At 46.5% G+C, this 16,579-nt stretch overlaps 1 protein-coding gene across 20 annotated transcripts in view; it reads left to right on the top strand.

Moving 5' to 3' along the window:
- The first annotated feature begins 5,715 nt into the window (after positions 1-5,715).
- The window catches only part of PIP5K1A (phosphatidylinositol-4-phosphate 5-kinase type 1 alpha), a 51,663-nt gene continuing 40,799 nt past the window's right edge, over positions 5,716-16,579 (top strand). For all 20 annotated transcript variants that reach the window (XM_063651140.1, XM_054474031.2, XM_054474030.2 and 17 more), the window contains exon 1: positions 5,716-7,128. In XM_063651140.1, coding sequence (XP_063507210.1) covers positions 7,044-7,128 — 85 coding nt within the window. In that variant the 5' untranslated portion in view covers positions 5,716-7,043. The remainder of the gene's footprint in view (positions 7,129-16,579) is intronic.

Here is a 16,579-nt window from a genome sequence, read left to right as displayed (position 1 = left end):
AGGCAGAGGTTGCAGTGAGCTGAGATTGTGCCACTGCACTCCAGCCTGGCAGCAGAGCAAGACTCCATCTCAAAAGAATAAAAAAAAAGACACAAAATTAGAATTTTTTTGAGACAGGGTCTCTGTTGCCCAGGCTGCAGTGCAGCAGCAGGATCATGGCTCACTGCCTCCTTGACCTCCTGGGCTCAAGCTGTCCTCCCACCATGGCTTCCCAAAGTTCTAGGATTACAGCCGTGAGCCACCACACCGGCCCCCAATTACATTTGTTTGTTCGTTTGTTTGTTTGTCTGAGATAGGATCTCACTCTGTTACCCAGGCTGGAATACAGTGATGGAATCACTGCTCACCGCAGTCTGGACCTCCTGGGTTCAAGTGATCGTCGCACCTCAGCCTCACGGGTAGCTGGAACTACAGGCTCATGTCACCACGCCCGGCTAATTTTTTGTACTTTTTGTGGAGATGAGATTTCATCATGTTGCCCACGGTGATCACCTGGGCTCAAGTGATCCCCACTCCTCAGCCTCTCAATGTGCTGGGATTACAGGCATGAGCCACCTCGCTTGGCCCCAAATTACATTTAGATAGGAGGAATAAATTCTAGTGTTCTTGGCTGGGTGTGGTGGCTCACACCTGTAATCCCAACACTTTGGGAGGCTGAAGTGGGCAGATCACCTGAGATCAGGAGTTTGAGAATGGTCTGGCCAACCTGGCAAAACCCCATCTCTACTAAAAATACAAAAATTAGCCGGGCATGTTGGCGGGTGCCTGTAATCCCACCTACTAGGAGGCAGAGGCAGGAGAATCACTTGAACCCCAGAGGTGGAGGTTGCAATGAACCAAGATCGCGCCATTGCACTCCAGCCTGGGCAACAAGAGTGAGACTCCATCTCAAAAAAATATATAAAACAAAAAATTCTAGTGTTCTATGTCACTGGGGGATAACTATGTTTAACAATAATATGTATTTTCAAATAGCTAGAAGAAGGATATTGAATGTTTGTGCTGGAAACAAATAAATTATATATTTGTGAGGCTGGGCACGGTGGCTCACGCCTGTAATCCCAGCACTTTGGGAGGTTAAGGTGGGCAGATTATTTGAGGTCGGTAGTTCAAGACAAGCCTGACTGACATGGTGAAACCTTGTCTTTACTAAAAAGTACACAAATTGGCCAGGAGTGGTGGCAGGTGCCTGTAGTTCCAGCTACTTAGGAGGCTGAGGCATGAGAATCACTTGAAACCGGGAGGTGGAGGTTGTAGTGAGCCGACATCATGCCACGGCACTCCAGCTTGGATGACAGAGCGAGACACCTTCTCAAAATAAATAAATAAATAAATGATACATTTTTTAGATGACAGATATGCTAATTATCCTAATCTGATCACTGAACATTTTATGTATTGAAACATCACTATGTGCCCCATAAATATGTACAATTATGTGCTAATTAAAAATTAAAATAAAATAAAACAACAACAAAAAGAGAACACAGCTTTAGAGCCAGCCAGACCTGAGTTTGAGTGTGAGCTTTAAGGTCTTTTAGCTGTATGACTTTGGACAAGTTGCTTTACTGCTCTGAATCTCAGTTTTCTCATCTGCAAAGTGGGACTGATAATAATACCTATCTTTTAAGGTTGTAGAAGATTAAGAGATATAATTATTGGCCAGATGCCGTGGCTCACCCCTATAATCCCAGCACTTTGGGAGGCCGAGGCGGGTAGATCACAAGGTCAGTAGTTCGAGACCAGCGGGGCCAATATGGTGAAACCCCATCTCTACTGAAAATATAAAAATTAGCTGGGTATGATGGCGGGCACCTGTAGTCCCAGCTAGTCGAGAGGCTGAGGCAGGAGAACAGCTTCTGAACCCAGGAGACGGAGGTTGCAGTGAGCCAAGATAGCACCACTGCACTCCAGCCTGGGCGACAGACCAAGATTCTGTCTCAAAAAAAAAAAAAAAAAGAGAGAGATCATTCTTGTCAACTGCTTAGCACAGTGTTTAGTAAGTGCATAGTAAATGTGTAGTAGGTGGTAACTACTACATGGCATTCAGTATTCAGATCCTTCATAATTTAGCCTCTCCCTGTCCTTCTAGTCACACCTCTGCAACATCACTACTCTAGCATCACTCCCTTAACACCTAATTCTCTGTCATGCCTCTATGCCTTTCTTTCTCCTTAGAATCCCTTTCCTTTCTTTTCTAATTTTATGGGATAGTGGAGTCTTCCTGAACACCCATTCCTCTCTTTCCAGGCACAATTCATATAACTGTGGAGATGATGTCTTCTGTAGTCTCTGGAATAGTTCCAATCTCAAATATTGTCTGTTGTAAAGACTCTGTTCTCATTTTTTATGCTGAAAATATGGTTATCAAACCATAGCACTTATACAAACTTTATGATGGCACCTATTACATTGTATTCTAATGATTCACATGTCTGTTCCCCTCATTAGTCTGTGATCTTTTTGAGGGCAGGGGCTTAATCTTTTCCTTTTTTTAATTAAAAAAATTTTTTTTGGAGACATGGTTTTGCTCTGTCGCCCAGGCTGGAGAGCAGTGGTGCAATTTTAGCTTACTGCAGCCTCCACCTCCTGGGCACAAGTGATCCACCCATCTCAGTTTCCTTAGTAGCTGAGACTATAGGTGTGCGCCACCATGCTCAGCGAATTTTTGTATTTTTTGTAGAGATGGGATTTTTGCCATGTTGCCCAGGCTGGTCTTGAACTCCTGGGCTCAAGCAATCTGCCTGCCTCAGCTCCCAAAGTGTTGGAATTACAGGAGTGAGCCATCCTGCCTGATGATGGGCTTAATCGTCATCTGTGTATTCCAGGAACTCTAATAGTGCCTGGGACGTAGCTTGGGCTAAATAATGTTAATTGAGTGAATTAATGAATGAATGATTAATTGAATAAATAACCCATCCTCTTATTGTAGAATCCTTTCCTTGCTCTTGCCAGTCCCCACCCCTTCATTCTAATCTTAGAAACTGTTCTGGCCGGGCGTGGTAGCTCATACCTGTAATCCCAGCACTTTGGGAGGCCGAGGCAGGCAGATCACGAGGTCAGGATATCGAGACCATCCTGGCTAACACAGCGAAACCCTGTCTCTACTAAAAATACAAAAAAATTAGCTGGACGTGGTGGTGTGTGCCTGTAATCCCAGCTACTTGGGAGGCTGATGCAGGAGAATCTCTTGAACCCGGGAGGCGGAAGTTGCAGTGAGCCAAGATCGCGCCACTGCACTCTAGCCTGGGCGACAGAGGGAGACTCCGTCTCAAAAAAATAAATAAATAAAATAAAGAAACTATTCTAACATATGAATGACACTTTAATAAAGGTGTGGGTGTGTACTCACACGTACTGAAGTCTGTACCTGTGGCCCTACTTTGAGGTCATCAGACTGTACCCCCTTTTCCAAAGTATGTATTGGTGAACTCCCTTTTCTATTTCCTTGGGGGCACTAAGCCAACATGTCCTGCTCTGCCCCTGTTTCCACACCCTGCCACGTCACCACAGTTCTACTATGCCAGGGATGTTACTGGGGAGGAGTGGTTCCATGACTCAGAGGACACCCCAGGTACTCAGTGGGAGTGGGGGCGCCCCAGGGACTGAGTGGGAGTTGGTGAAATTAAAAATAAAAATAGTAGTAGTTGATGAAAATAAAAATTAAAAATATAAAAAATTAGCCGGGCGTGGTGGTGCATGCCTGTAGTTCCAGCTACTCGGGAGGCTGAGGCAGGAGAATCGCTTGAACCCGGGAGGTGGAGGTTGCAGTAAGCCAAGCGCCACTGCACTCCAGCCTGGGCGACAGAGCCAGACTCTGTCTCAAAAAATAAAATAAGATGAAATTCACAGATTAGCTCACAGGGAGAAGATTCCTCTGTTTGACTGCGTTGTTCATTCTGGGATTTATTAGTCTGTTTCCAATTTTAAAATCAGAAACAGCTTTACATCAACACCAGCCGAATTTGTTTTTGTTTTTTTTTTTGAGACGGAGTCTGGCTCTGTCGTCCAGGCTGGAGTGCAGTGGCGCGATCTCGGCTCACTGCAAGCTCCGCCTCCCAGGTTCATGCCATTCTCCTGCCTCAGCCTCCCGAGTAGCTGGGGCTACAGGCGCCCGCCAACTCGCCCGGCTAATTTTTTGTATTTTTAGTAAAGACGGGGTTTCACCGTGTTAGCCAGGGTGGTCTTGATCTCCTGACCTCGTGATCCGCCCTTCTCGGCCTCCCAAAGTGCTGGGATTACAGGCGTGAGCCACCGCGTCCGACTACGCCATCCGATTTCTAAAGTAACTCAGGAAATGGTAGCAACCCTATGCCTTTTCGGAAAACAAGGATAATTTATTCAACAAATATTTATTTATTGAATACCTATGAGCCAAATCCTGTGCTCAGTGTGCCCCTCACTAGTTCCTGTCCTGTTAGTTGAGTGGAGGGTATAGTTATAGGCAATTATAAAATACTTCAACACTACAAAATTCCACTGCTGTGGAATTACAAACAAGATTTTGTCTACTTTCGGTGCCCAAAGGAAGACGAATAATCCAGCAGGTGGCAGCAGGGAAACAATTATTTTAGATCTTCATAAGGGAGGAGTAGAAGGCTGCCGTAAATGCATGGGGATTTTTTTTTTTTTTTGAGGCGGAGTTTCGCTCTTGTTGCCCAGGCTGGAGTGCAAAGGCGCCATCTCGGCTCACCGCAACGTCTGCTTCCCAGATTCAATCAATTCTCCTGCCTCAACCTCCCGGGTAGCGAGTAGCTGGGATTACAGGAATGCTCCACTACGCCTGGGTAATTTTGTATTTTTAGTAGAGACGGGGTTTCTCCATGTTGGTCAGGCTGGTCTTGAACTCCTGACCTCAGGTGATCCGCCCGCCTCGGCCTCTCAAAGTGCTGGGATTACAGGCGTGAGCCACTGCGCCCGGCCTTTTTTTTTTTTTTTTTTGAGACTGAGTTTCGCTCTCGTTGCCCAGGCTGGAGTGCAATGGCGCGATCTCGGCTCACTGCAACCTCTGCCTCCTGGGTTCAAGTGATTCTCCTGCCTCAGCCTCCCGAGTAGCTGGCATTACAGGCACCCGCCACCACTCCCAGCTAATTTTTTGTATTTTTAGTAGAGACGGGGTTTCACTATGTTGGCCAGGCTGGTCTCGTACTCCTGAGCTCAGATGATCCACCCGCCTCGGCCTCCCAAAGTGCTGGAATTTCAGGCGTGAGCCACGGCGCCCGGCCTGCATGGGGATATTCCATGGATGTTGGGGTCCTAGGTTACTTTATGAGGACCCACAAGACATCTGGAAAGAGGATAACCAGGCCATTCTGGGGGTTACAAAACCTGGTTTTTGTTTTGTTTTTTTTTTTGAGACAGTTTCGCTCTGTCGCCCAGGCTAGAGTGCAGTGGCGCGATCTCTGCTCACTGCAAGCTCCGCCTCCCAGGTTCATGCCATTCTCCTGCCCCAGCCTCCCAAGTAGCTTGGGACTACAGGTTCCCGCCACCACGCCCGGCTAATTTTTTGTATTTTTAGTAGAGACGGGGTTTCACCGTGTTAGCCAGGATGGTCTCGATCTCCTGGCCTCGTGATCCACCCGCCTCAGCCTCCCAAAGTGCTGGGATTACAGGCGTGAGCCACCGCGCCCGGCCACAAAACCTGTTTTTAATGGAGTTCTTTCATGGGCTATGAATTTGAGAGGATCTATCTGACCGACTCTTACCCCGAATGTTTTACCATTCCTCTTTATTTATTCATTCCACACATAATTATGGAGCCCCTACTATGTACAAAGTCACAGGAGGAGCTGGAGATACAAAAGTGAACCAAACAAAGTCCTTGCTCCCCAGAAGTTTTACAGTCTGCTCAGAGAGACAGGTCTTCCCACCAGGGTTCATAGCCTACGGGGTACTTTGTTAAAAACGAGCAGTTACTACGAAGACTACAATGGGAGAAATTTTTCTGTGTATCTCCATGCCCTTTGGAGCACAGATAATTGACAGTTGGAGGCTAAAGGGCTTGGGTCGCGGGAAGGTTGTGATAAGTCCCTGATAGCCTCCCGTGCCCTTTTTTGACAGGTCTTCACTGATTCATGCATCAAATATTTACTGAATTCCGTCACTGTGCCTAGATTTGTGCTTGAGGCAAACAAAACACAGATCTATTTCGAATGCCATTCAGAGGAAGGTAAGACATGCACGCACGTTTAATTAAATAGTAAACAGAGTAGTAAAACTGGAAAAAGACTAAGAGTTCTTGGTGGTATTAAATGTTTTGTGATATTCGACACCTTAACGTCTCTGACTTGACACCAGTACTCCCGCAGAGAGTTCTTTCCTGGGTTAGGAATTTCAGAGGACTTGGCGGACCGACTCTTGTCCCGAGTTCAGATCACTCGACCCAGTCCTAGCAAAGAACTGAACCTAAGAGGACCTGCCGAGCCACCGTAGGGATTGTCGGCCAACCCGCGCGCGCACATCTTCCACCCGTTGACTCGTCAGGGCGTGAGGGCCCACCTCACGTGACCATTAGCAGCCTCCCGATTGGTTTTGCTCCTTTTCTCTCCCCAACTAGTGGGCTGATGCCGCGAGAAGGTCGGGCGCATGCGCAGTGCTCGGATTTTGCTTGGCTACCAGGAGTGAAGCGGCCGGGTTGGGCGATTAACAGGCGGTGGCTAGGGAGGACGGAGAGGGGGCGTTCGCTCCTCTGGGACTTTTCATGCCTCGTTTTTTTTTTCAGATGTGGCTTGGTCTGGACGCAAGGTCCCAGCAGCCAGCTTAAGCTTACTCTTCTGTGAAAGGGGAAAGTATCGCCTGTGGAAAGCGGTTAAACTTGTGGAGGGGGTGCGAGACGTGAGTTCTCCCCCATGCCAGGCGAATGGTGTGGCCTTGAGCTGGTCAAGGAGCCGGCTCGACGTGTCTGAGGGAGGCCCCGGAGGGGGCGGGGAGGTGGCCCACAGAACGCGCGTTCTGTAAAGAGACGTTGGGAAGATTCGATTCCGAGAAGAGGAAGAACCGGATTGAAAGAGAGCCAGGCCGCTGAGGGGGAGGGGGCTGCCAAGATGGCGTCGGCCTCCTCCGGGCCATCGTCTTCGGTCGGTTTTTCATCCTTTGATCCCGCTGTCCCTTCCTGTACCTCGTCCTCAGGTAAGCCCGGCAGGGCGGGGGTAGGGAGCTGGTGAGGAATATGCGATGGGAGGAAGAGCGAGACCTAAGAGGGTACCTGTAGCTGGGAATGTCCTACGTGTTACCGGTAAGTGGGCGCGAGTTGGGCTTTCAAATAGGGATTTCTGAGCAGGCAGGAGTTTGAGGAAAGGATAAGTTTGATTAAGAAGTTGTCGAAAACGTTGGTTGTCTTTGAAGAGGAGGGATGGAGATTGAAGGTGGGGGTAGGGTGGCCGGGCGCGGTGGCTCAGCACTTTGGGAGGCCGAGGCGGGCGGATCATTTGAGGTCAGAAGTTCGAGACGAGCCTGGCCAACATAGTGAAACCTCGTCTCTACTAAAAATACAAAAATTACCCGGGCAGTAGTGGCGTGCGCCTATAATCCCAGCTACTCGGGAGGCTGAGGCGGGAGAATCCCTTGAGCCTGGGAGGCAGACAGAGCTTGCGGTGAGCCGAGATTGGGCCACTGCTCTCCAGTCTGGGCGAGAGAGTGAGACCCTGTCTCAAAAAAAAAAGGAGTTGGGGTAGGAAACAAGAGAAACGGAAGGGAGTAGAGAAACTAAGAAAGTAAATGGAGGCCTAAGAAGTAGAGAGAACTACTTAGTGTGAGAGGCAGGTAGAATCTAAGTTGATGGTGGGCTAATTGGATGAAAATGTTGAGGAGAAGCCATGGGACTTAAAAGATATTGAAGAGTTATTGGACGCTTTCGATTTCTGGAGAGGTAGGGAATCGTGGATTTTGTTGGGTGGGTGGGAGTTGTTGAAGCCATCTTTTCCCTCAGATACTCCCCCTAATGTGTCACCCCTTCTCACTTCGCACCCCCACCCTTAGGGCCGCACAGGCACACAGACACACATACATACTTTCTCAGACTAACCCCTTTGGTGATTCCCAACTCTAAACTGTCCAACTTTGGGAAGGAATGGAAATTTTGAAGAAGCTTAAGGAATGTAGGAAATTAAGGTCAAAGACCTTAAAAACAGATGGGAAAGATGGAATGGAGTCTTGAATTGCAGTAGAGACTGCGAGAAGTGATGTTTTGGAAATTAGGCCTGAGAAGAAGAAAGATGGGTGGGGGGGGGGGTGACTGTAAGTGTTGTGGGGGAGTATTGCATAATAGAAAATGGGCTGGAAGAATGCGTAGGCTGTATCAGGAGGTTGGAATTTGGAGAATGGAGCCAGGTTAATGTAGAGAGCTCAACATATTAATAGTTAAAAACGAATGAAGATTGAGGGAGGGCTGAGGAGGCTCACAAGAAAAGCAGTAGATTGTGTGTAGGAGAGAAAGTGTGTGTATGTGTGTGGGGTGGGGGGCGGGAGGTGAGTCAGAAACTGAGCGCTTCCATCAGAAGTGTCTGGTGTTTTCACAGTAACTGCTGCTTCTACACTGGAATAGACGCTGCCAGATGTTGGATGCTTTGCTTGAGATTTTGGTATTTCCTCAGGCCTAGTGTTGCGTTTTTGCTGTTTAGAATTTGCTGAATAGGGTTCCTTCCACCTTTCACATTCCAGCTCAGATGCTGGAATATCTAGTCACATATATCTTCTTAAGAAGCTGCAGTTTTATTTATTTTTAATAAAACTCTATTTTTAGTTTGTTGAGAGGGGATTTTTTTACTTTTCCTATAAAAGTATTAGGGGACCAGAACAACTCATGCTGCATTATAAGCATGAAATAGGATAAAGTAAAAGTGACAGGGTTTTTATTTATTTATTTATTTTTGAGACGGAGTCTCGCTGTGTCGCCCAGCCTGGAGTACAGTGGGGCGATCTCGGCTCACTGCAAGCTCCGCCTCCCGGGTTCACGCCATTCTTTTGCCTCAGCCTCCCTAGTAGCTGGGACTACAGGCGCCCGCCACCACGCCTGGCTAATTTTGTTTTTTTGTATTTTTAGTAGAGACTGGGTTTCACCGTGTTAGCCAGGATGGTCTCGATCTCCTGACCCTGTGATCCACCCGCCTTGGCGGGATTACAGGCGTGAGCCACCGCGCCCCGCCTGGGTTTTTATTTTTAAATAAATAATTTTAATAGACTAGCTCCTTAATTTGAAACCTGCTCCCCCTCTAATCCCCAACCCAGAAAGAAGAAGGGTTGTGTATGGTCCATAAACAAACTTCTCAACTATTAAGTCAGGTGTTTGCTTTGTACTCTTTGATATTTTTGTAGGTCTTTATGTTTTCTGTCAGATCCTCTCACTAACAGTTAATAATACAGATTGTATAAATGTTTTTGTGTGGTTTTTTTTTTTTTTTTTTTTTTTTTTGAGACAGAGTATCATTCTGTCACCCAGGCTGGAGTGAAGTGGTGCCATCTTGGCTTACTGCAACCTCTGCCTCCCAGCTTTGAATGAGTCTCCTGACTCAGTCTCCCAAGTAGCTGGGAATACAGGCACGTGCCATCACGCCTGGCTATTTTATTTTTGTGTGTTTTTAGTAGTGATGGGGTTTCATCATGTCAGCCAGACTGGTCTCGAACTCCTGACCTCAAGTAATCCGCCCACTTCGGCCTCCAAAAATGCTGGGATTACAGGCGTATCGCAAGGTCAGGAGTTCGAGAGCAGCCTGGCCAACATGGTGAAACTCCATCTCTACTAAAAAATACAAAAAAATTAGCCAGGCATGTTGGCGCAGGCCTGTAATCCCAGCTACTTAGGAGGCTGAGTTAGGAGAATCGCTTGAACCCGGGAGGCAGAGGTTGCAGTGAGCCGAGATCACGCCACTGCACTCCAGCCTGGGCGACAGAGCAAGACTCTGTCTCAAAAAAAAAAGAGGGGGGGGGCAAAAAGTGGCTAAATTTCAAGCTCTTGATGGACTGTGGAAAGATTATAATGGCCTCCACCAAATCCAAACATGGTAATTGCTCCAATAGCAAAAGTAGTTAAACATCTCTTAGAGCTTATGGTTTGCTTTACCCTGTGTATTTCACTTGTCAGCAGTATAAGAGCTGACAGCTTAATGGTGAAACTATCTTTAATATTGGCAGGGAACAAACTCTCCTAAATAACCTCTCCTTCTCAATTTAAATGCCAGATTTGGAGTGCCTAAAAGTTGTGAGTGGCTTATCAAAAACTGTCAATATGTCCTTGGCTATGACATTTTTGTTTTATATCCATTTTCAGCATTGTCAGAGAACATTGTCCTTTAGGATTTCAGAGTTTCACCAAAACTTAAGTGGAGTTCAGCTAAACAGCTAAGAACAGTAAATGGTTTTAGGATGGTTGACACGCACACTTCTTGAATTTCTACAGGGCCAGCCTTCTAGCCTTTAACAATTCAGGAAATCATAAACCATCACTTGTTCCTGCCAACTTTCTAATTCCTCTGGTACCATGCAGACAGAGAAGCACTCTCTTCCAATCACAAATAAAATCTTTTTTGTTTTTTTTGAGATGGACTCTTGCTCTTGTCGCCCAGGCTGGAGTGCAGTGGGGTGATCTTGGCTCATTGCAGCCTCAGCCTCCCGGGTTCAAGCGAGTTGCCTGCTCAGCCTCCCAAGTAACAGATTACAGACACCTGCCACCACATCTGGCTAATTTTTGTATTTTAGTAGAGAAACAGGGTTTCACCATGTTGGCCAGGCTGGTCTCAAACTCCTGACCTCAGGTGATCCACCCGTCTCGGGCTCCCATAGTGCTGGGATCACAGGCATGAGCCACCATGCCCTGCCAGTAAAGTCTTTTTTTTTTTTTTTTTTTTTTTGAGAGGGAGTCTCCCTCTGTCGCCCAGGCTGGAGTGCAGTGGAGCAATCTTGGCTCACTGCAGCCTCAGCCTCCTGAGTTCAAGCAATTCTCCTACCTCAGCTTCCCAAGTAACTGAGATTACAGGCACCCGCCACGTCTGGCTAATTTTTGTCTTTTAGTAGAGATCGGGTTTCACCATGTTAGTCAGGCTGGTCTTGAACTCCTGACCTCAGGTGATCCTCTCGCCTCAGCCTTGCAAAGTGCTGAGGTACATACAGGCTTTAGCCGCTGCCCCTGGCCTTACTTTTTGCCCTTTTTACCACCATGAGGAGAGTAAAGAGTTTCTGTCTTGGAGGCTTGATTTGAAGTTAGTGGTTGGGTTAGAAGGGATAGGATGCTAAGGTGTACACTGCTCCTATGAAATAAGAGTTGTGGAGTAAAATCATGTGTGACTTCCTCAAGGAAAAGCACTTGAGGCTGGGTACAGTGGCTCACGCCTATAATCCCAGCACTTTGGGAGGCCAAGGCAGGCAGATCACCTGAGGTCAGGAGTTTGAGACCAGCCTGGCCAACATGGTGAAACCCTGTCTCTACTAAAAATACAAAAATTAGCCGGGTGTGGTGGCAGCACCTGTAATCCCAGCTACTCGGGAGGCTGAGGCAGGAGAATCGCTTGAACCTGGGGGACAGAAGTTGCAATGAGTCAAGATCACACCATTGCATTCTAGCCTGGGGGACAAGAGTGAAACTCCATCTCAAAAAAAAGGCCAGGAGCAGTGGCTCACGCCTGTAATCCCAGCACTTTGGGAGGCCGAGGTGGGCGGATCACAAGGTCAAGAGATAGAGACCATCCTAGCCAACGTGGTGAAACCCCATCTCTCCTAAAAATACAAGAATTAGCTAGGCATGGTGGCACACTCCTGTAGTCCCAGCTACTCGGAAGGCTGAGGCAGGAGAATTGCTGGAACCCAGGAGGCGCAAGTTGCAGTGAGCTGAGATCGCACCACTGTACTCCATCCTGGAGACAGAGTGAGACTCCATCTCAAAAAAAAAAAGAAAAAAGAAAAGCACTTAAACCCTAGATAATCATGAGCTGTAGTTCCTTTTGCTTCAGACTAGAACATTTTCAAAATGGTCATCACTCACCTATATGATTTTATCATGTGCACAAATGATTTAGACAACTTTACAGCCACTTACCTGACTTTTTCTCCCCCTTAACTGCTCAGGGAGATCCAGAGGATACAGGATTGGAGCATTTTTGCTTGGGACTTTTATAGTAGGGACAGCCTCATCAGTCTGTGATTCTGATTGCTTTATTCTTCCCAGCAGAGCCCTACCTGTAACCTGCAGTAATCTGTTAACTCCAGTAGTAGGGATTATTGTTGATTTTTTTTTTTTTTGAGATGGAGTTTCGCTCTTGTTGCCCTGGTTGGAGTGCAATGGCACGATCTCGGCTCACTGCAACCTCCGCCTCTGGGGTTTGAGTGATTCTCCTGCCTCTGTCTCCTGAGTAGGTGGGATTACAGGCACCCACCAACATGCTGGCTAATTTTTGTATTTTTAGTAGAGACGGGGTTTTGCCATGTTGGCCAGGCTAGTCTCAAACTCCTGATCTCAGGTGATCTGCCCACTTCAGCCTCCCAAAGTGCTGGGATTACAGGCGTGAGCCACCACACCCGGCCTGTTGATGTTTTTTTGATGTGTGTTCTTTTGTGTACAGTGTAAGCCATTTGTAGGCTGTTTTCTTTCCCAATTCTTCCTCTTAGTGAAAAGTAAAGCAGTTTAGATCATGTTTAATGAGAAACTGAAATTTAGAAATGTAAACATAGAATACAATGTCAGAATATCACCAGGTGCCCTTTTGGTTGATATTTTATAAGTAGGGAGATATTTTTCTGTTCACTCTCCATAGGGATTTTGACACCCTCCACCCACCCCTTTTTCCTTTTGTCACCTTGGTATATTCTGCCAGAAAACTGACATCAGAATGTCATTGCTTCTGATCGATTTATTTCTGCCATGACTGCTCAAGCCCATTGTCAGGTATAATTAACTAGTCTAATAGGTATCCAGTTTCTGATATTAATTGATAATGTGTACTTACACATTAGCATTGAGTATCAAAATTGTATGTTTTGCTTGTTAATGTCCGTGGGCTTCTTTAGGTTAATTTAAAACTCTTCTGATTAATACCTTTGCTCAAATATGTGCTACCTAAATAGCTATTAAATATTTTATTAGCCTGTTTTTCTTTGATAATAAAGTGGAAACTATAGCCTGTGAAGTGAACAACAGAGATAATACCAGGCCAGCCAGCAAACTGGGGAGAGGGAAGGTGGTAATTTTATCCTTTAAATTGTTCTCTCCTAGAATTTTATTTATTTATTTTTTTGAGACAGTCTTGCTCTGTCGCCCAGGCTACAGACCAGTGTAGTGCAGTGGCGCGATCTTGGCTCACTGCAGCCCTTGCCTCCCAGGTTCAAGCGATTCTCCTGCCTCAGCGTCCTAGGTCACTAGGATCACAGGCGTGCACCACCACGCCCAGATAATTTTTGTATTTTTAGTAGAGGCGGGGTTTCCCCATGTTGGCCAGGCTGGCCTTGAATTCCTGGCCTCAAGCGATCCTCCTGCCTTGGCCTCCCAAAGTTCTGAGATTACAGGCGTGAGCTACCGCCCAGCCTCTGTCCTAGAATTTTGGAGCATTCTTACTTGACGTAAAGAAGGGAACAAGAGCTGGGCGTGGTGACTCACGCCTGTAATGCCAGCACTTTGGGAGGCCAAGGCAGGTGGATCACCTGAGGTCAGGAGTTCCAGACCAGCCTGGTGAAACCCTGTCTCTATAAAAAATACAAAAATTAGTTGGATGTGGTGGCATGCTCGTGTAGTCCCAGCTGCTAGGGAGGCTGAGTCAAGAGAATCACTTGAACCCAGGAAGCGGAGGTTGCAGTGAGCTTAGAGCGCACTACTGCACTCCAGCCAGGGCAACAGAGCAAGACTCTGTCTCAAAAAAAAGAAAAGGGAACAAGAAAACTGAAGTTAATCAGTTTATTTTTCTCTCTTCTTTTTACTGAGTTTCCTTGATCAAGGACAAAAGTGTACTTCAAGAATATACTCTTTCCTGATGGCCAGGTAGAGAGGGAATCTTTTTCTGTGCTCCATACCCAGCCCAGAGAGACTGATTGAAACACCGATGGTGTTTCCTAGAGGAAACCCTAAGAAGCCTGTTTCCCCTATTGTACCTCACTTCTCTGCCCTTTCCCAGCTAAATAGAGTATTTAATTTCCACATGTTTATCCTGTTTTGTTCATATCTCCTATAAGCTTTTATTCTTTTACTGTTTTCTATTTGAAGTGAACTTTTTTCCCTCAACCCCTCCATCTTGTTAAACTGTCTCCATTTTTCTTTATTCTCCTGTGAAATTTCAGTCTGTTTATTTGTAATGGTTGTATTCAGTATGTATTAATTTACAAATATCTAATTCCTGGAAAATCTCTCTGTTGGAATCTGAGGAAGACATTGGGAAAAAGAGAGGAAGGTAGGTCTGTTTTAGGGAGTTCAGCATATTCTTATTATTTACCTTGTATACTTAACTGAGCAATATGGAAGTAATCCAGAATAAGCTATCCAAAAAGATTAGAGATGTTGGTTGGGGGTGGACAAAGGAGAGGTGAGCAAAGGAAGTTGGCGAGAGGGAATGGGAAGAGGGTTTTTTGTTCTTATTTGTTTTTAGAATATTTAATTAGAGTATATTAACACTGTTTTTTTGTTTTTTTGTTTTTTTTGTTTGTTTGTTTGTTTGTTTGTTTTTTGAGGCGGAGTTTCACTCTTTTGCCCAGGCTGGAGTGCAGTGGTGGGATCTCAGCTCTCTGCAACCTCCACCTCCCGGGTTGAAGCGATTCACCAGCCTCAGCCTCCCAAGAAGCTGGGACTACCGGCGCGTGCCACCACATTCGGCTAATTTTTGTACTTTTAGTAGAGACAGGGTTTCACCATGCTGGCTGGGCTGGTCTCTAACCCCTGACCTCAGGTGATCTGCCCACCTCAACCTCCCAAAGTGCTGGGATTATAGGCGTGAGCCACCTTCCCTGCTATTTTTGTGTTTTTGGTAGAGACGGGGTTTCGCCATGTTGGCCAGGCTGGTCTCGAACTTCTGACCTCAGGTGACCCTCACTGCAGCCTTCGCCTGCTGGGTTCAAGCGATTCTCCTGTCTTAGCCTCCCTAGTAGCTGAGATTACAGGTACACACCAACATGCCCAGCTAATTTTTGTATTTTTAGTAGAGATGAGGTTTCACCATGTTGGCCAGGCTGATCTTGAACTCCTGACCTCAAGTGATCTGCCCGCCTTGGCCTCGCAAAGTGCTGGGATTACAGGTGTGAGCCACCGCGCCTGGTCTGAAATATGTTCATTTTAACCCAGCAGAATTCATTGCTGTTTCAAGATAGAACCAGATTTGGAAATAAAATTGGAAGGTGGCTATCTGCCAAAAATTTCAAGTGCCTCTTGGCCATGGGTAGCTTGTTCAGGAAACCCAAGCCTTTTAAGGAAGGACTTGGATTTTTTTCTTAATTTCAAAGAACGTTTTTGTGCCAAGGGATACATATTTGAGGTCTGAGAACCATGAAACTTGTTTATAGGACTAGAAGCAAAAGTTGACTAGAGGGAAATGTAGAGTTATTTTAATTTAACTCCCTCATTTTCCAAATTAGAAAACTGAGGTAAAGATGTTGCATAAAGGCTGTATGTTACCAAGATTAATCTTTTTTTTTTTTTTTTTTTGAGCTGGAGTCTCGCTCTGTCCCTCAGGCTGGAGTGCAGTGGCGTGATCTCGGCTCACTGCGACCTCCATCTTCCAGGTTCAAGTGATTCTGCTTCCTCAGCCTCCCGAGTAGCTGGGATTACAGGTGCACGCCACGACGCCTGACTAATTTTTGTATTTTTAGCAGAATCAGGGTTTCACCATGCTGGCCAGGCTGGTCTCGAACTCCTGACCTCGTGATCTGCCTGCATCGGCCTCCCAAAGTGCTGGGATGATTACAGGCATGAGGCACCACGCCTGGCCATCAAGATTAATCTTAATAAATATGTTGCTCATTCTTTTTTTTTTTTTTTTTGAGAGAGAGTTTCACTCTTGTTGCCCAGTCTGGAGTGCAGTGGTGTGATCTCGGCTCACTGCATCCTCCTCCTGACTTCAAGTGATTCCCCTGCCTCCCTAGTAGCTGGGATTACGGGCACGTGCCACCACGCCTGGCTAATTTTTGTATTTTTAGTAGAGATGGGGTTTTTCCATGTTGGGTCAGGCTGTTCTCGAACTCCTAACTTCAGGTGATCCACCTGCCGTGGCCTCCCAAAGTGCTGGGATTACAGGTGTGAGCCACCGCCCCCGGCTGGCTCATTCTTTGATATACTGCTTTTAGTTGGCTATTAGCTGAGGTGAACCCAGGACTGGTAGATCAAATTGCTTTCAAGCTTTTGTTTCTAGGCACATCCTTGCACTTCTGACTGTTTCCTAGAAGAGCCTTAGGAAAAATTTACACCAGCTAAGAAACAAAATTTAGCTTTTCTCTGAGATGTGGCTTGGTTTTCTTTTCTTTTTTTTTTTTTTGAGATGGAGTCTCACTCTGTTGCCTAGGCTGGAGTGCAGTGGTGCAATCTTGGGTCACTGCAAGCTCCACTTCCCGCTTTCAAGCGATTCCTCTGCCTCAGCCTCCTGAGTATCTGGGATTACAGGCGCACACCACCACGCCCAGC

Source organism: Pongo pygmaeus, chromosome 1 (genome assembly GCF_028885625.2).
Source record: "Pongo pygmaeus isolate AG05252 chromosome 1, NHGRI_mPonPyg2-v2.0_pri, whole genome shotgun sequence".
Classification (NCBI taxonomy): Eukaryota; Metazoa; Chordata; class Mammalia; order Primates; family Hominidae; genus Pongo; species Pongo pygmaeus.
Note: the sequence above shows the minus strand (reverse complement) of the source record. Positions and strands in the feature narration are given on the sequence as shown.